This window comes from Primulina tabacum, chromosome 7, assembly GCF_025594145.1.
Source record: "Primulina tabacum isolate GXHZ01 chromosome 7, ASM2559414v2, whole genome shotgun sequence".
Lineage (NCBI taxonomy): Eukaryota > Viridiplantae > Streptophyta > Magnoliopsida > Lamiales > Gesneriaceae > Primulina > Primulina tabacum.
In genome coordinates, this window is record NC_134556.1 from 39,658,045 (window position 1) to 39,685,470 (window position 27,426).

Below are 27,426 nucleotides of genomic sequence, written 5' to 3' on the forward strand. Positions count from 1 at the left end.
GGATTGACCCGTCTTACAGATAGACCTACTCCAACATTTTTTGTAATTTGATTTAAATCAAGTATATGTTCCAAAAAATTCACCTTTCATAACAGGCTTCCTATCTTTTGTCGAGGCCCGCCCGACGTTGTTGAAAAATAACTAGGATCGAGGCTTCATCTATAAGTTCCATTGGTTTGCAAATAAATTTTCTTATCTTAAAGAGTTTAAAAGGTGGATGAAAATAGTTTAGACCCTAAATAACCAAATAATGTAAATTCTATCTCAAACAATACGTTTGACAGCAAACAAAGCCAGACCAGAATTAATGTATCAATTATGTCTAAATATACCATATTTGCGCATTTCACCAAATTGTACTACAAATCTTCACAGTTAATCAGGTAAAGATCGAAAGGAAAGCATAATTGTAAAAATATGGTGCAGTGCTAATGTATGTACAAACAAGGGAGTAACGTATATTGACTTTAATAACTTGCCCAATTCTAAATATCTAAGGATGCAATGTGAATACAAAAGAAATAAAATGCACCTGATAATTCAGAAGTAAGGCGTTCAGTAGTACATTATAATGTAACTTTCCCTGTACCAGTTCTCTCCCATATTCTGTTTTGAAGGGTGGAACCTAATCCAGTGGACATCAAGGTAATAAACTATCGAAATCCCTCCAAAGAATCTCCTGAAAAATTTAATGTTCAATATAAATTCTGCCTGGAAGATTTGCCGTATGTAAAATTGGTCGGCTCCAATAGAATCATTAAGGCTACTTTCATACAAAACTTTGTTTGAGCTTATTACTTTTACTTCCATCACTATTGCCGACGGCAAGTTCTTTTACCGAGCAGATAAATCATTGAAATTTTTTTTATCAAGCATATTGAGGTTGCCGATGTACATACTTGACTGCATCTATAATAACAAGAATGGGGTAGTTACTTCATACTCACTTCCTACATCTACCAATTCCTTCGTATCCAGTTCATGGTGCATAGATGAATTATATTCATAATGCTGCAGATAAAAACCTCAACTACCGAATACTGACAAGCAAAATAATTAAAATAAAATTTTTAGTCATGCATATTATACAAGGCATAAATTTCATAGTTTCCTAGAGTAGACTGAAAGCAAACATCTGCCACATTTTCACAAATGATCTTATAAGTGTCCCAACAATTGTCCTCAGTATAGTTAAAGTTCCAAGTCCCAGTCCCAAGTGTGCGCACCTAAGGACACTGCAACCGCACTGACATCGAAGAGAAGCCCAGATGAATAGTGTTCCTACTACCATTTTCTAATAAAATCAGGGTTCTTATATATTTAGGGTTCGAACTTTGAAGGAGTCCCAGAACAGTTTAAATCAAATTAACACCCTCCAACCTAAACCCACACACTGGCAAGCTTATGATGAATGAATATTTGAACTTTCAGGTTATGCAATTTTTAAATCAATTTTTTATGCTTGAATTTAATTAAAGGTTGTCTGATATACGAGGGCGAGAATTTTCCAAGACCCCTCGGCGCCTTGGTGCACCTTGTGCCATTAATAACCATGTCTGTACAGTGTTTTGGCCTTTACTCGCAATCGTTCATATTTGAACTTCTTTCATTACAATATATATTTCATAGGAGGTACTGATGTGACTATTATAATGACGAGCCGGGCAAACCTATTTTGATTCAATTTACAACATAAGTTAGTACTTTATACATAGTTAACAGCAAGTTCGTTGTCTACAATTATTTTGTCATTTATGTTCTTTTCTACATAAGATTGCCAACATTGTTTCATTCTTTGATATCCCAATTCTTGCATTCTTTCACGGCACACTTCCCTGGATTCTGGCATTGGGGCCACAATATTAATATAGCATCACAATAAAATAGTCAACATGAACTATATGTGTTTTTATTTTCCATCCAAAACTAAGCTACAATAAGAATAATATAAGTTTCTACACCTGGTGTTAAAATCCTGACCAAGGTCAATAAACATATTTTCTACACTGATGTATCATTGCACACAAATATGAATACAAACCAATAAAACACGAAGCAAAGCAAAATAAATTCATCAGTACAACAGAAAAGTCAAAATAAATATAGAAGAAAGTTGGTTCAGAGTAAACATGGAATTTAAGAGCACCAAAGACACACACGGAAAGATATTCAACGTGAGAATCATAGCAAGAAAAGCATGACCAATACCTCTAAGAGAAATCATGAACAAAACCAACAATCATCATTTAAACAAGAGATATCGAAACAAAAGAAACCACGAGAAACAGCAGAATTTTCTACAAAACAGAAAGCCACAGGAAAAACTTAGAGGTGATTCCTTCACATTCCAATTCACAATGAAGGTTGTTGAGTTACCTGCATCAATCCTCAATACTCTCCAATGAAGTATCGGTAGTATCATGCTCGTCATCTTCCATTTTTCTCATTTTAGCAACTTCTGCTTCAGCACGCTCAACAATTTGCTTCCTCTGCAACTCTAACTCTCTCTGAAAATCTTGTCTCATCTTCTCCAATTCCATCATTTGCTTCCTCTTACTCTCTTCAATCTTTTCATATATCTGTCCAAACTTCTGAACCGATCCAGCCAACAACCGAGCATATTCAGTTTCCTGTCTCTCACCTCCCAGACCCTCCTCTTCCACCTCATCCTCATTATCCTCGTCTGACTGCCCTGGACTATCCCTCATTTCGTCCAATACATTAGACCTGTCCAAGTATACACGTGGATTCATAAAAACATACTCCCCCGAATCAACCCCACAGCCCAACCCACAATGACCTCTTGTCCTCATGTTCAACAAAACATCCATTTTCTTGAAAAATACCCATTTGCTTCCATGCCCACTTTCCACTTTTGCTCTTTCTTTTTTGTACTTGTTCTTGAGAACATCCAATTGGTGTCTACACTCCACCTCCGTCCTCTTAACTCTACTCATTTCCAATACCTTATCAGTCAACTCAGCCCAATCCTCATACCTCAAACTCCTCCTTCCTAGCTCCATGTACCTTTCTCCCCAAACTTCCAACAGCACAAAGCTTTCCTCCTCACTCCACATTTCCTCGCCAGGAGTCAGATCATAAGTAGAGACAAATGACTCTAGCTTTCTCTTCTTGGGGTGCCTCTTCGAGTTTTCATAATACCCATTTTGGGCAAAATTCTGATCAGGGCTCTCTTCATCTTCATCAACATCGTCTTCATATTCTGCTGAGGTGTGGGCTATATAAGGGTAGAAATTGGGGTTTTTCATCGAGAATTTTACTCTGGAAATGTAAAGCAAACCTTAAGTTGACATCTGGTTTTCTTCACTTCTGGGTTCGTTTTAAGAACGAAGAAAGTCAGATAAAAAAAAAAACTTATGAGAATTAAAAAAAAAAAAAAAGTAAGATGAGAAAAACGATAGGAATCGTAAAAGTTAAGCATATGTGCATTTCTATTTGACAAAGTGAAAATAATCAAGTTTGAAGTTTCCAAAGTATGAAAAAAATAACATTTACATACCAATACACTAAACACATAAATATCAGCAAAATGATTAATATTTGAAAATTTGTTTTCAACCAAATAATGAATTTCGTGGTTAACTGATATCAATTTGTTAAATTTTAATCTTTATATGTGAGATAAGAATAATATGTTCGCAACATATATTTCTATAATTTGTTTATAAATTTAATTGCTTCAAATATACATATTTCAAGAATCATACATAAAATATATGCTAGACGATTTTAAAATAATAACACGAGTTAAAAATAGAAAGCCCGATTACAAAATTATGCTCCAATATCAAAGAAAGAATAAGTTAAAATTTATCGTCTGAAAATCAATCAATTTGCAGAAACTTTTTAGACTTATTCAACCGTTAGATAGATCTTAAATTTGAAAAACACATTCAAAAATAAGTAAACTAAATTGTGAACAGTGGAGATTGTATTTAGATGTCTATTAGAATAGTCTATGGACGAAAAAAAATAGGTATGTCGTTCTTGTATAAAATCAGTTTTTTTGTGGAGACTATAAACAAAATTTGAATCGTTTGATTTGGCCGTATTTTGGATATGATAATCAGAACATATAATAGTATATTCTGAACGATAAATATTGTAATATATGTAATAAAGCAACGGAAATAATTTCCATCACTTGGACATAATTTTGGTCTGCATGTATCACTTGAAGATAGAATGTAAGCTCCAAAATTGGACAACACCGGGAGAAAAAATTCTCAAAATTTGTATGCTTGTAAGGTTGTGAATTTCGGATGAAGAGTGTCTAATATTCACAAGGAGGCTTAGTGGTCTTGCTTGCCTTAAATTTCCTTGGCTAGACTAGATTTTGCACGGTAATCAAATATTATCTGTTCGGAGTAAGAAATTCCTTCTTTTTTCTTGCTCGAGGTGACCAAATTGTAGGTCAAGAATTGACATTAAAGGGCTCGATTATTGGGCTTCAAGACAAATTTATGTTTGCGGTTTGCCCAATGCATGTCTTTGGTCTCCTTGTGTGATTTTCTTGGGTTTGTAGTTAAGACTCGCAGTGCCGCCAAAAAAGCAATTATACGTTCTCAGGTACACCACCTTAGTATTATCTCGTAAAATGATTTAAGTGAAAAAATCGACATGATACTCAAATTTGTCAGCAACAAAATTGGTCAGGAAAAATTAATTTGAAGGATCCGAGGTGGTGTTTAGATCCGGTGTTGTGCACAACACTACTACCATTGATCCACGTGATCGTCTCATCACCGTGGAAAGACATATATATTTTTATAATATTATTGTTCATGTGTATGACAATTTATAATTCATTTGAAATACGAAATTATTCAGATTTTAAGTTTGAGACGAAATCCGAGATTCAACTGTAATCACTCCTATTTTATAAGGACAAATAAATATTTCATCGTGCACTGTGCGCAGATAATGAGGGCTAAAAGGAGAGAAAAAAGCGAGGAGCCAGCTACAAGCATATATAGCGCATCGACTTGTGATATATACCAACAAAAACTAGCTTCCTTTTTTAAAGTAATTATAACTTTAATATGGAATAATATCTATACTATATCATAATTCGAATATGTATATAATAACTATCTCGGTGTCATTCTATAATCGCAAAATGATAACATTACTCCTAATTTAAAAAGTAAAAAATATATAGAGTAGGTCTCTTGTGAGACGGTCTCACGAATCTTTATCTGTGAGACGTGTCAACCCTACCGATACTCACAATAAAAAGCAATACTTTTTCATGGATAACTCAAATAAGATATCTGTCTCACAAAATACGACCCATGAGACCGTCTTACACAAGTTTTTGTCAAATATATATTATAAGATGCTGTAAATGTTAAAAATAACATAGATGAGATGATAATATTATACCTAATATAAGAAATTGGAAAAGGTTAATATAAAATATCTTAAAATTTAAAAAAAAAAACAAAATGCATTTTATTTAAATAATATTTTTAATTAAAGATACATTATAAAAAAAATCATTCGTAAAGTTTTAATTTGTTAAGATAATATTTAAACTTTATTTTAAAATACTAAAAATAAAAGGTGTTGTACAAAAAAAATTAATTTATATGCATTCAACACAATGTGTGTACACATCACTGCTGAGAGAGAAAAATTATAGAATAGAACAATGTAATAGGCTGTACATATCAATGTTTTATTTTTTATTGTACTGCGTGATAGATTCCCTATTAATTAAAATAGATGTTTATGATATCTATATTGTCTCGTGAGACGGTCTGACATATATCTATAATTCTTGGAAAGATATTTAGCACTAAGCGCGCCGACCTCAAACACTCGAAAAACTCCCCTTCAAGCTCAGGAATCCGATTCTCCGCAATTTTCACGTGACATACTGGAAGTGCGGTTGATGGTGTAGCAACGGACGCCTGTGGGGATAAGACCCAATGGCAGGCCATAGCTGATCGATTTCTTGCAGCGTCCCTCATTTGCATCGAATGGAAGGACGAAGAAGAAGAGGAAGAGGAAGAGGAAACGAGAAATCGTCGAAATATATCCATGGAAGAATCAAGAATGTATGAGTTCATTAGATGAAGATGGAGCATGATTGATTTTTCAGAAAAATCAAATATAAAGCATAATGATATGGATTGAATAGAAAACGAATAACACAACATGATCGATGGAAATCAAGACATGGATTTAAGGAAAAACTTGTACAATTCACACAAATAAATTAGGACATGGCCTTATGTGAATTTACCTCGTCAAATATTAAATATTATATGTCTATAAATTGTAAAATTAATACTCTGTGTGTGTGTGTGAGAAATTTTTTTATAATTAAAATAAATATAATTATTGGTTTTCATGGAGAAAAATGTAAATTTGTAGTGGGGATAAATGGCATCACTCCTTTTCAGGTGGCATTAGTCAAGTTGCGAGGCACTTTGTAATGACCTTCCACCAAGCCTTTCGCCTTTTGCACTCGATCCTTTTGTTATTTTCAAAAGATGATTTGATGCATTTTGGATTAATAGGTGCATGTGAGAATTGATGTTTTCGGGAAGAAAAAATCAAACTATGAAATTAATCATGCATATTACTTCATTTTCTATACACTACAAAAAAAAAAAAAAAAAGATTCGTAACCGAATTAGATACTGACTGTGGAGACTAATTTGTCCGTCTCTAATAAGTGTTTTTCTTGTATTGATAAGTGCCGTGAAGACCGAAATGATGCATGATTAGGAAATTTATGAATTTAAATATTTTTTTTTTAAATTATAGATATTCGATTTTCGAATTTAGATTTTATGTATGTCAGAACCCGATAAGTAAAATATGTTCTCGGCATTTACAGTAGAATAAAAATTGTTTTAATACATATGTTATTTATAGCCTAAATATATAGAACTTGAGATCCAAATAATAATAAAGAACCGTGATACCCCCGGACCGAGTGTGTGTTCGGCCCACTCTCGGTAGCCCAAACAGTTAGTGGCCCCATGTTCGGAAAAACTAAGAGGTCAGATTCATGACACAACACAGCGTAAGATACCTCATTTTGGTCTGAAGCTTCTAGGAGGTCATCCGGGATGTTATCCTAGCCGACCTCCCAGCAGTTTCTGAGCCGACCTCCCAATAGTTTCTGAGCCGACCTCCTTTATCGTGGAATCGGGTCGATTGGAAGTGTTATTGCCGAGCTCCCAAGCCGAGCTCCATCATACCCAGATTCTAACCGCGCTCGTACCCCAAAGAGCCTCTATTCGATTTTAGCGGGTAGTCCACGGAAATCGAGCCCAAAAGAGTAAGGCTCATTAAAGATCCAACCAAATCATTAAAGATCTAACCAAATTTTGCAAAAGATTCTGAGAATTTAAATCTACCAAATTAGGACTCTTTTTTTTCCCATATAAATACCAGGTTTCATTTATTGTTTATTCATTCATATATTCACTTCTCTCATCACACAAATTACTTTATCAGTTTTCTATTATCTGACTTGACCGTCGGAGGGGCTACGCCGGAACAACCTTCCGGCCCCCTTCTAACGTTCTTGTTTGTGCTTTCAAAATTCGAAGGTCTGACCCGAGCTCCCCAAGTGAAGATGACCTAGCTACCATCTCGGATTTCAGCAACATCAAACCATATTTTCAATCTTTAATCAAACACCTTGCGGCCCCGAGCATGAGAATTTATCGTTGTTCTCTATTGATCTTTATTATTATTATTATCAATATCAATTTTAATTTCCAAGAATCCTAGATTACATTAAACGTACCAAAAATATGTTATTACCTCGTGAAGAGGTAAGGGTTTTTGAATTCCTAATAATGAAAAATAATGTCCAAATTCAATAAACGAAAGATGATAATTATTATGTTGGAGGGGACATAACCCTACAATAATACTCCAAAGTGTTTTTTGGTGGTTAGTTATACATCTCCAACATCAATCAATGAAGCACTAGAAATTTAAGGTTTTTTTACCAAATTTATTCTTGATACCAATAACTTCCAGAAGCTTAAACTGTAGTTTGCCTCGGTTAATTTAAGATCGTCTCACAAATTAATTATACGAGACGTATTTGCGATCTGATTCCCTCATAAAAAATTGAAGATATGGAACGAATCGACTCATTTTACGAGTATACAACTGTGAAGACATCCTACAAAAAATCTAAGTAAACAACTCCGTATAAAATTTCATCTAAGTAAACAACTCCGTATAAAATTTCCTCTCTAAATACCCAAAAAAAAGAAAAAAAAAAAGTTAGTATATCAAATTTCATATTTTGTTAGACGAAAATCTTATTTTTCTTCAAATAAATATCGATTTTAAAAAATTTATTTTTATAAAATAGCATGGGACGGATGGGATTACTATGATTATATATATAGTAATTAACCTAACCCTTAATTGGAAATTCAAAGAGATACAGTTGAAGAAGCTGAACCGTTAACTCATGAGTGTTTATATATAATTATATATACACTCCATTAACAGAACCAGCAAGCGTTGGGACAGTGAAAGAAAGAAACTGGGCATGCATCCCAACACAGGCTAAAAAAGTGGTGGGAGCTACAAAAAAGTTCTTTTTGTATACAAATACTGCCATCATTATGAACAATTTTCACCCATCCAAAAATTCCTTCTCCCTTTTTTCTATCTTTTCTCTCTCTCTCTCTTTTTCTTTCATTTTTTTTATTTATGGGCATGTTAAATAACAAGTTTCTCGAATTTTCCCCCACTAAAATGAAGGTGTGCTTTTGAGAGTGGCCATGGAGAAGCAGTGTGGGTGTTGGGGTAATCTGAAGAGCAGCATTAGAGGTTCTTGTCAAAAGTTCCGATTCAAGAAACTCAGGTAGCAGTATCCCGCGGAGCAGTCTTGTTTATGATGCAGGTAATTTCGTCATCTTCTAATTAATTTTCATGTTTTTGTGATAGTATCATGTAATGAATGATCTTGATTATTCTTGTGTTTAAATTTAAAAGTCATCGAAGAAATGCTCATATTCTTGATTTATACTATGTTTTCATGCCAAGGATTCTGAGGGATATATGTTTTTGTTATACGATTTTACTCATGTCGAGTGAGTAATAATTTTTTCTATTTAACCAATATTTTGCTGCAAATCTACTGAAATCTTTTTCGATGTTTTCAAATGAAAATTTTAAATTATGCTTTCTTAGTGGATACTTAAAATTTCAAGTCTAATGATTACATGTTCTCCTTAAAGATCTCTCATTATCATTTCATTTCTGTTTTTTTTTTTAAAAAATACAATCTTAAGAACATGCAAAAATAGAAAATATCTTGATATACATTAAAAAAAAAAAAAAAATTGGACCAACGAAACATTATAGTTCAACCATGGATGCAGCTACAGAGACTCGGTACCTGAACGCCAGCAACCGGGAAATGTGTGTTCCGGACGAAGCAAGATATTCTTCTGATAATCAAGATCCACCGCCATTACTTATAAAGAAGCCTCCATGCCAGCTTCTTAAGTTTAGTTTTCAAGAACTAAAGGCCGCTACCGGAAACTTTAGACCGGATAGTATACTAGGGGAGGGCGGATTCGGGTATGTTTTCAAAGGGTGGATTGAAGAGAATGGAACGGGACCGGCCAAGCCTGGCTCGGGCATTACAGTTGCAGTCAAGAACTTGAAGCCGGATGGGCTTCAAGGCCATAGAGAATGGGTGGTTAGTTCCAGTTTATTTTTTAAAAACCTTAATAATTTCTGGTAAAAAATTTTTTAGTTAAGCCAAAATCTTTTTTAAAACAAAGGTTTGTTCTTTTAAGCATCTTTAATAAAAATAATAATTTTTTATCTATCGTGCACAAGTATATATAAAGCTGCTTGTGCGTCTTTTTTCCGCTTAAAAAATTATTGTTACATTAATACATACACCTATACTATATATAATAATAATTATAAATACCGTAGATCGTACATAGATATTTATAATAATTATATCGTGAGATTATATTATTATCCCATTAGATTTTATATTTTGAATTTTAAATGATATTTTGATAAAATGAATTTTTATATTGAGTTTTTTATGTTTAAAAAATTGTTATACAAATCTCGTATACTTTTTGACCTCGTCTAAATTTGAAGAACCGTTGCTAGTTAGTAGTTACTAGCTACTATTTTTTATTTCCAATATTGAATAAATTATTGAAGTTTATATATGTTTCCATTAGATGGGCATTTCGAGGAACAAGACTTAAAATAATATAAATAGACAAATTTGAATGATAAACCAAACGTACGCAAATTTGGAAGAGAAGGGATCGCATATTTTGTTCTGGAGACGATGATTTTATAGCAAGTTCTTAAAATTAAAAACCATTAAGTAGATATCGTAATATACATCTGGAGTGGATTATTTGGGATTTCGAATAAAAAACCGGATCAGTATCAACGTTTGAATACAAGTGAGCAGTCGACCGATGACTTTTGTAATTGATCTGATATCAAGATTTCAAGTTTGATACGATATATGCATGTATTGCGTTTCCCTCCCAAAAGAAAAAATAAAAATAAAAAATCCTCATGTTTTTGTTGAATGCAGGCAGAGGTACACTTTCTTGGACAGCTTCACCATTTTAATTTGGTTAAGCTTATCGGATATTGCATTGAAGATGATCAAAGACTACTTGTTTATGAATTTATGACTCGTGGAAGCCTCGAAAATCATCTCTTTCGAAGTGAGTGTATATTATAAACATCATAAATCATCTTCATATTAATTACTATATAAGAATAAGAATTGCCATTTACTCTCCCTTCTAACTTCGAAATGTGCTAAAGAATAATTTCATTTTTTCCAAAATTAAATCTGCAAGATCTTAATAGCCAAATATTGAAGTTTATTGTATATTTTGTACTTGCATCCAATCAAAATTGCTGGCATTAAAAAAGAGTTCATGTGTTGTAAAAATATCCAAGGGACCATACCACTACCGTGGTCCAACAGGATCAAAATTGCACTTGGAGCAGCCAAAGGCTTAGCCTTCCTCCACGGGGCTCCAGAGCCTGTCATTTATCGTGACTTCAAGACATCCAACATTCTTCTCGACTCGGTGCGTATACGTATGTTCCGATCGAGGAAATATATATTTTTACTGTTATGGATTTGAAATTATTTGTTGAAAGCACCAACACATGTTTCAGGATTATAACGCAAAGCTCTCAGATTTTGGGTTAGCAAAAGCAGGCCCCCAAGGAGACAAAACTCATGTCTCGACCAGAGTTGTCGGAACATATGGTTATGCTGCTCCAGAATATGTAATGACAGGTATCTTACGAGACATCTAAGAGTTTATGATAAGAACCAACTTTTACATCAGTTTGAATCAATATTCATTAGTTAAAACGAGACAAGACATCAATTACTAGCCATATGTCTATAATTTGGCTTCTTGTTATCATAGGACACTTGACATCAAAGAGCGACGTTTACAGCTTAGGCGTCGTGCTCTTAGAAATTCTAACGGGTAGAAGGTCGATGGACAAGAAAAGACCCAACGGGGAACAGAATCTTGTTACATGGGCGCGACCATATTTATCTGACAAGAGAAAGATATATCAACTAGTCGATCCACGACTCGAGCTCAACTACTCGATCAAAGGGGTACAAAAGGTATCACAGCTAGCTCAAAACTGCTTAAACAGGGAGTCGAAATCCAGGCCTTCCATGGACGATGTTGTGAAGGTTCTAATACAACTTCAAGACCTTAATGATCTTGCCATACTATCGAACCACACTCGTTTTTCGCCAGTCGGGAGGCGTAAAAAGAGACCGGACGGAATGCATCAACTGATCAATAATCAAGCTAGGAGTGTAAGAGATTCCCCTCATATACAACTTTATAAGTAGACCGATCGAGTTGGTATGATATATAGCCATCCATAGGTGTGGCTGTTTGTGGTGTGAGTGTGACACCTCGTGTGAATTTTTGAAGCTTGAAATTCGAATTAATTAAGCTTACACATATCTATATATTTTTCCGATCGATCTTGAGATTTTTGGAGAGAATTTGTTTTATCATTCTTGGTACTTTTTTCTTCTAGACTAGATAAAAATATTTTGATGTCTTTTAAGTTGGATTTGGATTGAATCATTTTAATTGTTAAAGAACTTCAAGATTAGAAACTCGAATGAATCTCCTGCTCATTTACACTCTGTTAATACTAACCACAATAGATTTCAAATTGAAGAGAAATATAATTTATGTACTAAATTTATTTCTCAATATCAATTTTTTTTGTTGATATGATCTTGAATATTTAATTATGGTTTTGCCTTTCTCGATAATGAGATAATTATGATAAGATTTTTTTGTGTTATGGTATTTTTGTTTAAATATAGTTTGTTTTTAATAAAACTCTTACATTCCATACCGTGTATGTTTACTTGTTAATAAACTCTAAGACTATAAATAAAAGGGGTGATTTACGTAGAAACACATACATATTATTGCATATTTGCAAGCCATAAACTTTAGAGAAAACAATCTCCAATGTTACTGACGATCGAAGAGTGTTGAATCTACATGTTGTCGTGATTGTTGGAGATATCCGTAGATAACAGGAGACATGCGTAGACAACAACTGTGAAGGAGTTGACTGAAGATTTGTTTTGTTGCTTCAGTTTTGACATCGTGTTTTGCTTCCATATATAATGTTTTAATGTGGTTCTTTGTTTTAGAAAGCATTTGATTTTTTCAATATGTTGAGGAAATTGATTTTTGATTAAAATCACTAGTGTTGGTTTTTGTGTAAATTCGTTGGTTTTCTAGTGATTATTTTTTCCCTGAGGCACCGCACAAGTATTATATTTGTGAAAAATTTATTCCGTCCCATCGTATTTACTTAAAGTCAATTGGTGTTACAAACTTATATATTCCGTTGCATGTTGTCTGAAATGTTGTAACATTTCACGTAACACTTAACTCTGATAAACACAAATTTACATTCACATATGATCCTACTCATTTTACTGTCAAACAAAATATACCCCATACCTTACACAAATGATTCCAACATTTTAATATGATTTGAAACTTGTTGTGATTAGCTATTATAATGTAAATAAATATGGAGATGTATTTGATTTTTTTTTTTTTTTGTGTGTGTAAGTTATCTAGTATAATAAAAATACATTTAAATTCATGGATTTCAAATGTTTCCGTCAAAACCCGGCCTTAACTCCAAGATTTTATATATACAAACTCAAAATTTCTGATATTAAGTATGACTAGAGATTTTTTTTTAAAATATTTTTCTGATTGGGGACATGGGATTTTAAAAATAACTGTATTTGGTGAGGCTTTTTTAATATTCCAATAATGTCCTTAGTTTGATTTTTTGTTTTTCAAACTTTGATTTACTTTTTTTTTGTTTGTTTACAAAAATATTTTTATTATACAGCTTAAATACAAAAATTGATGAAAAATAACAAATTTAAAGCAAAGTCATGGTTGTATAAATACGCAACGTGTGCTCCGAAAACACTAATATATAATATACTCGGATGACCAATTCAATCTTAAAGATATTTTTAGGTCAGACCGTTCAAAATGTTACATCATATCCTATACCAGAAAATAAATGTTTGACTAAATCTAAAATGCCATTTATTGTTTATAATTTATATATTACATTATATTGTTTGATTACATTTTATAATCGATACATACAGAATTGACAATTCTTCGGTCGAAATTTGATCATGGACACTTGCTTCTTATGACTAACGGATGAAATTTTCAATGAATATAATTAAACTGGTAATGATTAATCAATCAAGACAAGTTCGTACATCAATTAAAAATATACAACTAGTATAAATTCAAACACGCGTGTATATAAATTATTAAAAAGTTTATATAAAAAAACTAACAATCATCTAATTCTACATTATTTTCCAAAAAAAACTCACATGATACGTGATCACAAGTCAATTTTGAGATACAGATCTCAAATTCAAACTGACTCAAAAAAATATTATTTTTTGTTGTCTCATTAATATAAAATATAAATATATGAGACCGTCACACGTAATACATATTCACTGTTATTTTTCTCTCCAACTTTAATATCATTGGCAAGTTATTTCGATTCGGGATTACATACATAATTAAAATAGTTACTATATATAAATGTAGCCGGTACTGAACGGAATTCGTCCTCCGATTTGACTTTAATTTGGATCATACTACGTAATAAAGTATTTATTTATGTATCAATACAAATTTCCGTGACGTAAACATGTCGCACACTGAACAACTTGTCTTGAGTATGCGTTCCATATTCCCATCTTTAATTAAAAACAATTTGCAAATATCCATGTAAATATCGCGTTTCGATGCATATATCATAAACGTCGTATCAATATTATATGGAAAAATGTCTAAAATCGAAAAAAAAAATATTAAGATTGAAATTTGGTAAAATACAAATTGACTTTTAAAGAAGCCGCGTACCTAGGTGTTATAACACCCACGACAACATGCAGCGGAAATTATGATTTTAACACACCTACACGTAGCTGGAATAATGATAATAATACGAGATACGAGATGTAAATTATGCACACACAAGTATAAAATACTACTTGTGCGGTGCCTCAGGGCAAAATAATTCACTAGAAAAACTTGTAAGTTTACAAAAACCAATACTAGTGAAAGAATAAAACAACTCCCTTATTAAGGCGAGTAACAAATTGCATCCTAAACCTCTAACAAACCGTATAACCAAAATACATAGGATGCATCAACTGAGAAGTGAAAAAAAATCTTCAAAACTCCACACACTAATCAACACGGTGATTAGGTGTTGTCTTCGGATGTTGGCAGCACTTCACAGCAACAAGTTATCAATCACGAGATGACTTCAATCAGAAAACCTTTTCTTCGTACAAATTCATCTCTGTCTCTCCGAAAGTTTTGCTATATATCGTCACTCTCTCACACTTTCGTTTCTTCTCCTTTGAGTCCTATTTAACATAGAAACACAATTTCATTAGGAAACAAACTCTTTTTAAAACAAGGATAATATCTTAAAGATATTATGATATCATATCTTAAAGATATTACGAGTCATATCAAAATATAGTCTTATATCACATATTGAATTTATACGAGATCATATCATCAATTTCGAGATTATCCTCATGTCTAGAAAGACAAAATATTAAGGATAAAAAAGAAAAATATATCAAGGAATAAAATTCCTTTCAATCTCCCCCTTTTTGCCTTTCTGGACTAAACAACCCAAAAATGGTTGTACATCTCAGCTCCCCCTGAGTTAGCAAATCAGTGACTCAGCCAACTTTAGTTGACTCCCCCTGAATTCTACCGTTAAGCCTTCCCCTGATGAAAAATACAGTTCACACAGGTGTTGTATGTTAGATGTTGCAACATTCAGATCATAACACCGAAATAGTTCATTAATCAGGAGGGACAAAGATCAGAGAGAATAAAAGAACAACTAAAATACTAAAATCATCAAGAGAGACCAAAACCATCAAGAGAGAAAAAAAAAACTCAAAACCTCATTATCCTTCATTACTGCCATCATCATCAGCCATTTTTGCTCCACTGGTTCCAGCTATATCTGTATCTACATATCTACTCCCCCTTTTTGTCCAGAATGGACACTTTCACCCAGCAGAAGCTCATAGTCAGCCACTTCGCTCCTAATGTCTTGAGGATCAAAGCCAGCCATCTGCGAAATAGAGAATAGCAAAGTAGGGAAGTTCGAAAAAGACAGAAAATTACGAAGAACACAGATATTTTTGCGCGAAAAAGAAAACAAATAGTTAGGGTAGGAGAGATTTTAGAATATGAGGGAAAATAGTAAGCCGTAAAGTTGTTCCTTATTTATCCCTAAATATTTAAGCACACCTCTCCAATGGTAACATTCTGTTGAGCCGCAACTTCAGCACCTTTTCAACTCAATTTTTACTCTCACCCAACGGTAACTTTCTGAAACAGTGTCATCATTATTTCAAGAAATCAGGCAGGATAAAACACCACGTCGAATTAACCCCACAAACAGTTAGAAATCAATAAATTTCAAAATTAAGTCGGTTAGGGTTTTCTTCGTATTTCATGAATTAAAAACTGATAGTCCACTGGTCATGATGAATTCACATAACAGCAGTATGAATGACTTAAATTTATGCCTAAAGTATGATCAAAAATGAAATGCACACGCATGTGATCAAACTGTGATCAGTCTGTACTTAGGTGTTGGCAACACCTCTTGGCAACACTCACAAGTTGGACTCAAACTTTCTTGAACATTTTTAATTCAGATATGGTAGCTCCCACTCTAGAAGAACGGTCTTCATAGGACTCCTCTAGGTAGCTTTTTCCATCTGTATTTTGAATTAGAAGTGGTAGCTCCCACACTAGAAGAACGGTCTTCATTGGACTCCTCTAGGTAGCTTTTTCCATTTTCTTCTAAACAACAAATTTTTTTCTATTTTTCACCTTATTGCTCAAGAATTTTCTAAGTCATTTTCTACATTGGACAAGATCATGTGGTACACGAACATCCTCACAGCTTAATGACTTAGATTCAGCACACTCCATACTTTAGAAAATTTTGATAGAAAGTTTGATTCACAACTGAGAGCACACCATTCAGTATCCTTCACTTGTACAGGCTTCACACAAAACAGGATGTATGCAATATGTCTAGCATCCTAAAAATAAAATGCACATGCATGCTGAGTGTTGTCCACAGGTGTTGTAACACCGAGGACAACATCCGTGAGTGATCATTGTGCACACAAGCCGAGAGACTTCCTAAGATTGGAAAATCTCTCAAAATCCAATAGTTTTGTAAAAATATCAGCCAGTTGGTTCTCAGTTCTAACAAATTCCATTCGAATTGTACCCTTATCAACCAAATCTCGAATAAAATGATGTCTAATGTCTATGTGTTTCGTTCGAGAGTGTTGTACTGGATTTTTTGAAATATTAATTGCACTTGAATTGTCACAGTATACAATTAAGGTGTCACTATTGAAACCATAGTCTTTAATCATTTGATTCATCCACAAAAGTTGTGAACAACAGCTAGCAGCTGCAACATATTCAGATTCAGCAGTGGACAGAGATACACAATTTTGCTTTTTACTATACCATGACACCAAATTTTTACCTAGATAAAAACATCCTCCAGTGGTACTCTTCCTATCATCTAGATTTCCAGCCCAGTCAGCATCACTAAACCCCACTAGATTTGTGTTTGTTTCTTTGGTGTACCACAAACCTAAGTTAATTGTCCCGGCTATATATCTCAAAATTCTTTTGACAACTTTTAGATGAGTGACTTTAGGATCAGCCTGGTACCTAGCACACAAACAAACACTAAACATGATGTCGGGACTACTTGCACTTAAGTAAAGAAGACTGCCTATGATGCTGCGATACTGGGTGTTGTCAACACCTGCCGCAACATCGTCTTTGAACAATTTTTCAGTCGACCCCATTGGTGTTTTCATGTGCTTAGTGTTCTCAGTAGAGAATTTCTTCACCAAATTCTTGGCATACTTGGATTGACATAGAAAGATACCATCATGCATTTGTTTAATTTGCAATCCAAGAAAGAAACTTAATTCTCCTACCATGCTCATTTCAAATGTGGTAGACATGCATTTAACAAATTCATCAACATGCTTTTGAGAAGAAGCACAAAAATGATGTCATCCACATAAATTTGACACACAAGAATATCATGCTTCGATTTTTGAATAAAAAGGGTTTTATCAACCCCACCTCTTTTGAAGCCTAAGTCAAGCAGATATTCAGTAAGCCTTCCATACCATGCTCTTGGAGCTTGTTTAAGTCCATAGAGTGCTTTCTTCAACTTGTAGACATGGTTCGGGTGGTGTGGATCTTCAAATCCTTTAGGTTGGCTTACATAAGCTTCTTCTTTCAAGATGCCATTCAAAAAGGCACTTTTCACATCCATTTGATATAATTTTATGTCCATGTAACATGCAATAGCAAGTAAAAGTCTAACCGATTCAATCCGGGCAACAGGGGCAAACGTTTCATCAAAATCAATTCCTTCAATTTGAGTATACCCTTGAGCCTCTAGCCTAGCTTTATTTCTCACAACAATTCCAGATTCATCAGTTTTGTTTTTAAAGATCCATTTGGTTCCAATAACATTCACATTATCGGGTCTGGGAACCACATCTCACACATCATTCCTAACAAATTGTTCAAGTTCTTCATGCATTGCATCAACCCAAAATTCATCTTTTAAGGCTTCATTTATATTTTTGGGTTCCATGAGTGAAACAAAACAAGAGTGACTTACTTGAGAGTATACGGAAGTCATGCATACTAGTCCCATCATTTTGCGATAGTCTACCTTCTCCTTTCTTCTCGTTTGCATTCCTCCAAATGTTTCTCCAATGATCTGAGATGATGGATGATTTTTCTGAACCCTGCTGGGAATATCAATCTCTTCATTGGTTACACTGTCATCATTCTCAGTATACTTTCCTAGTTCATCATTTGATTCTGCCAGTGCAGGTGTTGTCTCCGGTGTTACAACACCGGGTGCAACATCTGTGTTAGGCAGTGTCTCACTTTCGTTCAGCAGCCCATCAATATCATCCTCGATTGATTTTCCCGTTAGATCTGCATGATCATCAAAAACAACGTTAATAGACTCCATAGTCGTTCTTGTTCTCAGATTATACACGCGATAGGCACGACTATTAGATGAATAACCAACGAATAAACATTTGTCACTTTTAGAGTCAAACTTTGCAAGATGGTCTCGGTCATTCAAAACATAACATACACACCCAAAGACATGAAAATACTTAAGGTTCGGCCTCTTTCCCATGATGATTTCATAGGATGTCATAGTAGAACCACTCCTTAAGTACACACGGTTTGAAATATGACATGCTGTGTTCAAGGCCTCGGCCCAAAATCTCTTTGAAATATTTTTGAACTTAACATGACCCTAGCCATTTCTTGCAGTGTCCTATTCTTCCTTTCGGCTATTCCATTTTGTTGAGGAGTCTTAGGGGCCGAAAATTCATGAGTTATCCCTCTCTTTTCACAAAATGATATAAAGTGTGAGTTTTCAAATTCTTTACCATGGTCAGTCCTTATCTTACCAACCCTCAGATTATGTAGATTAGTAATCTTAGCATGTAATTTCTTGAAAACATCAAATGTATCGGATTTTTCTCTAAGAAATCTTACCCAAGTAAAGCGAGAGAAATCATCCACACAAACGCATGAATACTTCTTACCTCCAAGACTTTCCACTTCCATTGGACCCATAAGATCCATGTGCAAGAGTTCAAGACACCGTGTTGTCCCAAAGTGTTGCAACACTTGATGGGGAACACGTGTTTGCTTACCCTTTTGACATGCACCACAAACATACGGAATTCCAGAGGATAAATTAGGCATACCTCTCACAGCATCGTACTTACCAAGATTCTTTAATGTCTTGAAGTTTGCATGTCCCAATTTTTGATGCCACAAGTTTAATTCACTCACCTTTGAATGATTGCATACTAAGTCTTCTCCAAGTTGATAGCAATTATCAGCAGACCTTGTACCTGTCAAAATACGAGTATTAGAATTATCAAACACTTCACAATTGTCTTTATCAAACTTAACATGCAAACCGTCATCACAAAGTTGACTTATGCTTATTAAGTTTGAGTTAAGCCCTTCGACATAAAGCACATTGTGTAGATTAGGCAGTCCATCAACATTCAAGGTTCCTTTGCCAGCAGTTCTTCCTTTAGCACCACCACCATATGTCACATGACCACTCCTCAGTTCAACATAGTCAATCAAATGGTCTTTAGAACCTGTCATGTGGCGCGAACAACCACTGTCAAAGAACCATATTCCTGCAATGTTAGTCTTTAATGAAGTATAAATAACGGAACATTGAATCTTAGCCTTTGGTACCCAAACCCTTTTTACCGTCGGTTTTCTGTTGGCAGTGTTGCGTCGGGTGTTATACAACACCTGTGGCAACACCTGTTCTGATTCCCATCTTTTGTAATCATCTCTCAGTTTAAAGAAGTAGGGTTTGATATGACCAGGTCTAAAACAATAGTGGCAGATAAAGTGGCGTTTTCTGGATTTGGACTTCTTGGTAGATATTTGCCTTTTAGATGGAGCACCTTTTTCAGTTTGTGTAGCATTTGAGGTTTCAACACTTCCTTTGACAAAAACAGTTGGTTTTCTCTCAGTATTGGAAGATTCTCCAATTTCGAACAGACTGTTCGGATAACCAAGTCCAACTTTGTCATTTTGTCCAATCATCAAAAGTGAATCAAGTTTGGATGAACTTGAATTCATCTTGGCAAGAATCTGAGTTGCTTCTCCAAGTTCTTTTTTGACTTTGCATAATTCCAAATCTTTCTTGCTTAAGATTACTTCAAGTCGTGAAATTTGTGACTTTAACTCAGCATTCTCTTTGGAGAGAATTGCATTTCCTTTAGTTCTTTTGATCCAGTCTTCATATAATTCTTCGTACATCGTCTGCACACTTTCTAGAGTGACTTCATCACCATCTACCTCTTGAGTTTCAGACTGACTTGCCTCTGCAAGGGTTGTAGATTTAAGACATACTGAATTCGAAGAGGTGTTGCGGCCAGGTATTGCAACACCTATGGCAACACCCAAAGGATTGATTTGCATTGAGCGTTTTTCCTTGATCACAGAAGATAACGATGTGTGATTTTCATATTCACTTGATCCTTGATCATCATCAGACTCTTCATCACTCAGGGTGACAGTCATGCCTTTGTTTTTCCTAAGTCGATTGGCACACTCATTGGCATAGTGTCCATATCCCGAACACTCTCTACATTGCACCGAGTCCAGGTTTCTGACATTAGATTGGATTTGCACTTCGATTTTTGGTCGAAACTGTCCTTTCATAGGAGTAAACTTTTGAGCTTTTGCAAAAGTGGTGTTATTGGGCAGTTCAGATTTTTGTCCAATTTTTTTCTTTTCTCTCATAGTCTTCCAGTAATCACCAAATTTCTTAGTAAACAGAGAGATCGATTCTTCACCTAAATCAGACTTATCCACCTCTTTAGATATTTGAAGGATTTCATCATATAAGATTCGGTTGAGGCTCCAAAGGCTATTGTCTTCCCTTTATCCTTCCTTTGTAGATCAAGATTCATCTCAAAAGTTCTGAGAGAACTCATTAGTTCATCCAAGTTGATCGTTGAAGTGTCTTTAGATTCTTCAATAGCGCAAACTTTGACATTGAATCTCTCAGGAAGAGATCTTAGAACCTTGTTCACCAATCTTTCATTTGGTATGGGATCTCCTAGGCCATGTGATTCATTTGAGAGTTGTCTCAACCGGCAGTCATACTCAAGAATAGACTCCTTGTCCTCCATTCTCAAACTTTCGAACTTTGATGTCACCATCCTTAGCCTAGTTTTACGCACACTTGCGGATCCTTCACAGTGCTTCTGGAGTATCTCCCAAGCATCTTTGGCGCATACACAAGTGGTGATTAAATTAAACATCCTTGTGTCAACAGATGAAAATATAGCATTGAGAGCCTTGGAATTAAAGTTTGAAGTTTGCACTTCATCGACAGTCCATGTACTTTCAGGTTTGAGCCGTGTGTCTCCATCAGCATCCTCGAGTTTTGGTGGACTCCAACCATCAAGTACACGTTGCCAAGCTCTTTCTTCAATTGATTTAATAAAAACCCTCATCTTTACATTCCACAATGCATAGTTTGATCCATCCAACACGGGAGGCCTAAAAACAGTATTTGTTGATCCTTCCATAATTCCTTTTCACTCTGAAAACAAAACAAAACAGGATCTCACTTAGTAGCGTCAAGTGGAAGCTCTGATACCAATTGAAAGTTCTGTTTCCACAGTGTATGTGTGAGTTGAGAGTGAGTGTTGTGTGTATCAGAATGTAGGTGTTGTGCGTAGGTGTTATAACACCCACGACAACATGCAGCGGAAATTATGATTTTAACACACCTACACGTAGCTGGAATAATGATAATAATACGAGATACGAGATGTAAATTATGCACACACAAGTATAAAATACTTGTGCGGTGCCTCAGGGCAAAATAATTCACTAGAAAAACTTGTAAGTTTACAAAAATCAATACTAGTGAAAGAATAAAACAACTCCCTTATTAAGGCGAGTAACAAATTGCATCCTAAACCTCTAACAAACCGTATAACCAAAATACATAGGATGCATCAACTGAGAAGTGAAAAAAAATCTTCAAAAGTCCACACACTAATCAACACGGTGATTAGGTGTTGTCTTCGGATGTTGGCAGCACTTCACAGCAACAAGTTATCAATCACGAGATGGCTTCAATCAGAAAACCTTTTCTTCGTACAAATGCATCTCTGTCTCTCCGAAAGTTTTTGCTCTGTATCGTCACTCTCTCACACTTTCGTTTCTTCTCCTTTGAGTCCTAATTAACATAGAAATACAATTTCATTAGGAAACAAACTCTTTTTAAAACAAGGATAAAATCTTAAAGATATTGTGATATCATATCTTAAAGATATTATGATATCATATCTTAAAGATATTACGAGTCATATCAAAATATAGTCTTATATCACATATTGAATTTATATGAGATCATATCATCAATTTCGAGATTATCCTCATGTCTAGAAAGGCAAAATATTAAGGATAAAAAAAAAATATATCAAGAAATAAAATTCCTTTCACATGCAAAGAAAGAAAAAAGGAATTTGATATGTAGTCCGTACAAGGAAAAAACAACACACGCGCAATCAATAAGCTAGGCTTTGAGCATTTCATCCGGCGGCATGCACTTGATAATAATCTAATGTTGCAAGACTTTGTCTGCCCTTTGTGGAGTGAAGAATGATATCAAATTCGTTTCGAGACGAAATATTATATGATTTGTTGCGTCTAAAACTAATAAAAGAGTTCGTAATTTCTAACGAATATATTTTATCATCAAAATTATTAAGAAATTGTGAATCTGTTTTAATTCTCTGTATTCCAACTTTTCGACAATTTTAATATTTTCCATCGAGATTGCTGATATAGTATTGACATAGAGGGTCAAAATACAAATTTATCCGTATATAACTGTCTTCTATAAATTCCAAAATCAAAATCAAACGGTATTACGTACATTTGAAGAACAAGTTTTCCATTAACTATATAAGGTTTCATAGATAGAAATTGTATTTTTTTCTTTGGTATATAAAAACCTAGTAAATTAAAATTTTTTGTTCATATATTTTTAGATATTTTCATCATTAATAAAAAAATATCAGAAAGAATTGTAGAAGTCTCCGCGTAGAATTTTTCCAAAGTGCCACCCCTCTGTATATATATAAGTATCTTCAAATTAATAGAAATCAAACTAACTTAACATCAAATAAAATAGAATTAAAACATAGATATATTGCAATAAATAACGACACAGTAGGCATCTGAGAACAAGAATATGTCGTCCAGGAAAATGGAAACCAATCACCGGATTCTTTTGGCTGTTCTGGTGGTGGCTGCAGCCGCTGATCTGGTGGGACATGCGGCGGCAGCCACCTATACGATCGGAGATACCTTGGGTTGGAGGATACCCCCTGACGGCTCCTCCACCTACGAGAACTGGTCTTCTCAACATGTTTTCAGAGTTGGGGATGTTCTAGGTGCGTAAATAATGCCCTCCTCTGATATACTAACATTTATTTGTTCATTATTTCAAATTTTGGCTAGAGTTTTACATGTAACATTTCATGCAGTGTTCGAATTCGCCACCGGAACACACGATGTAGCAAAAGTGACTGAAGATTCATACGGTACGTGCAGTGGTACCAACCCCATCTCCATATTCACGACCGGTCCAACGAACGTCATCCTAAATGCCACCGGGGACCACTACTTCCTCTGCACCCTCGGAAGACATTGTTCGCTTGGGCAAAAATTGGCCGTCAGGGTAACCGGGAACTCGTCAACTGGTCAGCCTCCGGCACCATCGCGCTCACCTTCAGTGCCGAATCCACCACCGGGTTCCGGTTCAGGCCCCATGGTGACTATAGGGAGTTGTAATATGTTGGTTGTTATTTTTGTGTCGATACTTGTTGCGGGAATCTTGATTTAGTCTTGATAGTTTGATTTGTACCATTATATGATTCAACAATACTTCAGTTTTGTTTTGGATTTTGATTTGTGTTGTGTTTGTTGTGTTTGTTGTGTTTGTGTTGCTTAATATTGGTCATACTCTTTCTTGAGTAATCCATGTAAAACTAGTTCTATATTACTCATTCCGTCCAATATATTTAAACTTATATATATGTTTTTACGCAAAAAGAAAGTTCTCGTTTTGAATGTTTTAATATGATAAAATAATTGTTAGAACTAGTTAATGTATTTAATGGTGCTGGTAAATTGGTAAACGAACAGAGAAAATAATACTAAATATGGAAATTTGACTATATTTTTTACGGATGAAAAAAAAATGTAGAATTTATATTTCGGATGAATAATTATTAATATCTTAACTAAATGGAAAAATCATCAAGTTTATAAGATATGCATTACACTAGCAAGAAAACGAGATCAATTAATTCATCACACTCTGATATCAGTTTGACTGTCTATATTGAACCAAAATCTTAGCTTCGTCCCTAATATTCATCACGTCACTATTCTATTTTCTTAATCAATTTCAAAAGTCGCACTGAATTCACCAAAGTTCTGCAAAACAAAAACAAAATCCATTTATAAAAACAAGATCGCGAGCCATTACTATTTGCTTCTTTTCACCAAAATATATATATGAATAAGGCATGTAAGTATACTTACACCCAAGGCACATCTCCAGCTACTACTAGCCAATCACCTTGCTTGTCTTGATACATTAGATTGTACTTGCCAACATCTTATCTTCTCGACCTGTCAAATATTTTTGGATTCGAGGTTAAATAATTATATTTTGATGAATTTATTTCTGAATTATTGGCTCACACTTTCCAAACATGCCAATAAGATTGAGAATAAGTGTATGATGAATTTGTTTCTGAATTATTGGTTATACTTTTAGCATAAAAAATAATATTTTTTAATAAATGATTCAAATAAAAAATTCGTCTCACAAAATTGACTTATAAAACTGTGTTAAAAAATTTTTTGTGAAAAGTTTAAACACACGTTTCCTTTTTAATGAGTCTTTTTAACATTCTTTCTTGGGCTTTAACAGGAGCCCACTCTTCATTTTTCTCAGCCTAGTGTATATTTTTGCGGGATATATATATTTTATTTCATGGGATGAGATCTTTTTTTATTGAACTCAAGTATCTCTTCAATTGGACAAACTATACAAGCAAAAACTTGTGTGAGACTGGTATCACAGATCATATTTTGTGAGACGGATCTCTTATTTAGGTCATTCATGAAAAATTATAATTTTTTATGCTAAGAGTATTAATTTTTATTGTGAATATCGGTAGGGTTGATCCGTCTCACAGATAAAGATTCGTGAGACCGTATCACAAGAGACCTACTCAACTATATGTCACCTCACAGCGGTGAGGTGACATTTCTGTGGAATATTTGAAATATATTGTAGACGAACGACCCCAGATCGGACCATCGATCCCAATGAGCAAGCAAGACGGTTCGCATGTCAAAAGTGCATCGACACATAGCAAGTTCGGACCTTCCGAAACCAAGTGTCTACTTTGTTGTCAAAATGCTGTTGACACGTTGAACCATGCGGGTTTGGACCATCTGAATCCGTGCCTATGAAAAATCAATCTAGATTTCAAAATTTGGCATAAAATTGAAGTGCTTCATCTCGTTTTCAGTCTAAATTTGAGAGTTTCTAGCCATAGTATCGAGTTCTGGTCAGTAGCGAGGCGCTTCCAGGTCGCAGCAAAGCTAGGCTGGAGCAGAGTCGTACCTGTGTTCGATGAGACCTAAAGAGAAAATTTAAAAATGGGTTCTCTTGTTAGTATAAATAATACATAAATATATAAGAAACAATATATTACATAAAAAATAAGTCAATAGATATTTGAAATAATTACATAAATAATAATCATATAACTATTTTAGAGGAAAAATATACATCAAATTAGTATAATCTAGTTTTCATATCATTTCTTCGTTAATCAATAACATAGCTAGCTCATTTAGTCTATTTTGTGTCATTATCGATCGAAGATATTAACTTCAACTTCGATAAGTTTCTTTCTGCTTATGCAACTGTTACGAAGATAGTTAACAAAATCATATAGACAATATAAATATTTGAGAATAAATTATTCAGTTTTATCAAACGCCCATGACATCTTGTGGGGAAGTGAATTCCGAATTCAGGTGATCTATGATATTGTGTAAAAGATGCATCATCAGTCTTCTGTCTCTGATATTGTGTAAAAGATACAAACCGAATTCAAGTGATCTCTGATATCGTTAGAGTAATAGACATTACCCTAACGATGGATCCAAAGGTCCCTATTAATTTAAGTATATGTAGTCCATGTCTGAATATATAGAACACATGACCTAAACGTTTCCCACTATATTATTCATTTCCCGGCTCCAAATAAAACAGATCGAATTGAACTAATTTGGTCATTTGATTTAATTTCTATCTTGTAACTTAGTGGAATTAGTTTGATTTCATTAGAAAAAAATCATAGTCTTATCATAATAAACCACTTCTGAATTTTTTTTTATCACTGTCATTCATTCATCTAAACTTTTAGACTGAATCAAGCCTTATATCATAGTCAATTAAAATATAAGAAAATGAAAAATGAATACCAATCGAATGACGTTTAAAAACTCGAGAAGTCTAGGCTCTGGAATAGGTCGTGGTCATATGGACCCAAAAAAAAACCAGTCCATTGTATCTGTAAAACCCCGACAATAACTCACTTATCCCACATATTTTTAGTTTGATTACTTTTAAATATTGTCAGCAGTAGTAACTCATTGAATTCTGTCTATGAGTGCAAGCTGCTGTCATAAAATGTTCTCATTTTCCATCAACATCTAAAATCAAAATCGAACGACGACGTTTTCCGGTTGGGTTCGATGATCGGAATCGAAAGTATATAAAATCAAGATAAAAACATAAAGCTATTTTAAATTATAAGATATCAAGAATATGAAAAAAATGTTAATTTTTTAAAGGGTTGGGTTTATGTTAATTGACGAAATATTCAAAGGGTCATTTGATCCCTTTTGTATGTGAATGTCACCTACAAGAGTCCCTCCATTGAGGTTGAAGTTTTGGTTCTCTCCTTGAACCTTTTGACCTCTATCTTCGATGTCCCATAAAGTAGAAATTAATGTGAATTTCCTCTTTTTTTTTCATTGATAAAACGTA

General features: G+C 34.2%; 3 protein-coding genes and 1 pseudogene across 4 annotated transcripts; 2 read left to right on the top strand and 2 right to left on the bottom strand.

Moving 5' to 3' along the window:
• Nucleotides 1-384: 384 nt before the first annotated feature.
• Nucleotides 385-3,387, bottom strand: LOC142551992 (trihelix transcription factor ENAP2-like). Of its 2 annotated transcripts, none has more exons than XM_075661548.1 (2): nucleotides 2,377-3,385; nucleotides 385-679 (listed from the first exon to the last, which is right to left on the bottom strand). In XM_075661548.1, exon 1 carries the CDS (start codon nucleotides 3,267-3,269, stop codon nucleotides 2,382-2,384), a length of 888 nt encoding a protein of 295 aa, XP_075517663.1. In that variant the 5' UTR covers nucleotides 3,270-3,385; the 3' UTR covers nucleotides 385-679; nucleotides 2,377-2,381. The 2 variants fall into 2 exon arrangements, with proteins under 2 accessions (XP_075517663.1, XP_075517664.1); XM_075661549.1 differs by lacking the exon at nucleotides 385-679 and adding an exon at nucleotides 686-1,842 and having other exon boundaries at nucleotides 2,377-3,387.
• Nucleotides 3,388-8,628: 5,241 nt separating this feature from the next.
• On the top strand, nucleotides 8,629-12,022 carry LOC142551987 (serine/threonine-protein kinase PBL34-like; annotated as a pseudogene).
• Nucleotides 12,023-15,651: 3,629 nt separating this feature from the next.
• LOC142550785 (uncharacterized) lies at nucleotides 15,652-21,062 on the bottom strand. Its single transcript, XM_075659842.1, has 5 exons — nucleotides 19,436-21,062; nucleotides 18,446-18,695; nucleotides 17,815-18,232; nucleotides 17,048-17,593; nucleotides 15,652-15,756 (listed from the first exon to the last, which is right to left on the bottom strand). The coding sequence occupies exons 1-5, from the start codon at nucleotides 21,060-21,062 to the stop codon at nucleotides 15,652-15,654; spliced, it is 2,946 nt and encodes a 981-aa protein (XP_075515957.1).
• A 2,409-nt stretch (nucleotides 21,063-23,471) lies between these two features.
• LOC142551005 (umecyanin-like) lies at nucleotides 23,472-24,248 on the top strand. Its single transcript, XM_075660055.1, has 2 exons — nucleotides 23,472-23,737; nucleotides 23,831-24,248. The coding sequence occupies exons 1-2, from the start codon at nucleotides 23,536-23,538 to the stop codon at nucleotides 24,187-24,189; spliced, it is 561 nt and encodes a 186-aa protein (XP_075516170.1). The 5' UTR covers nucleotides 23,472-23,535; the 3' UTR covers nucleotides 24,190-24,248.
• Nucleotides 24,249-27,426: the final 3,178 nt, after the last annotated feature.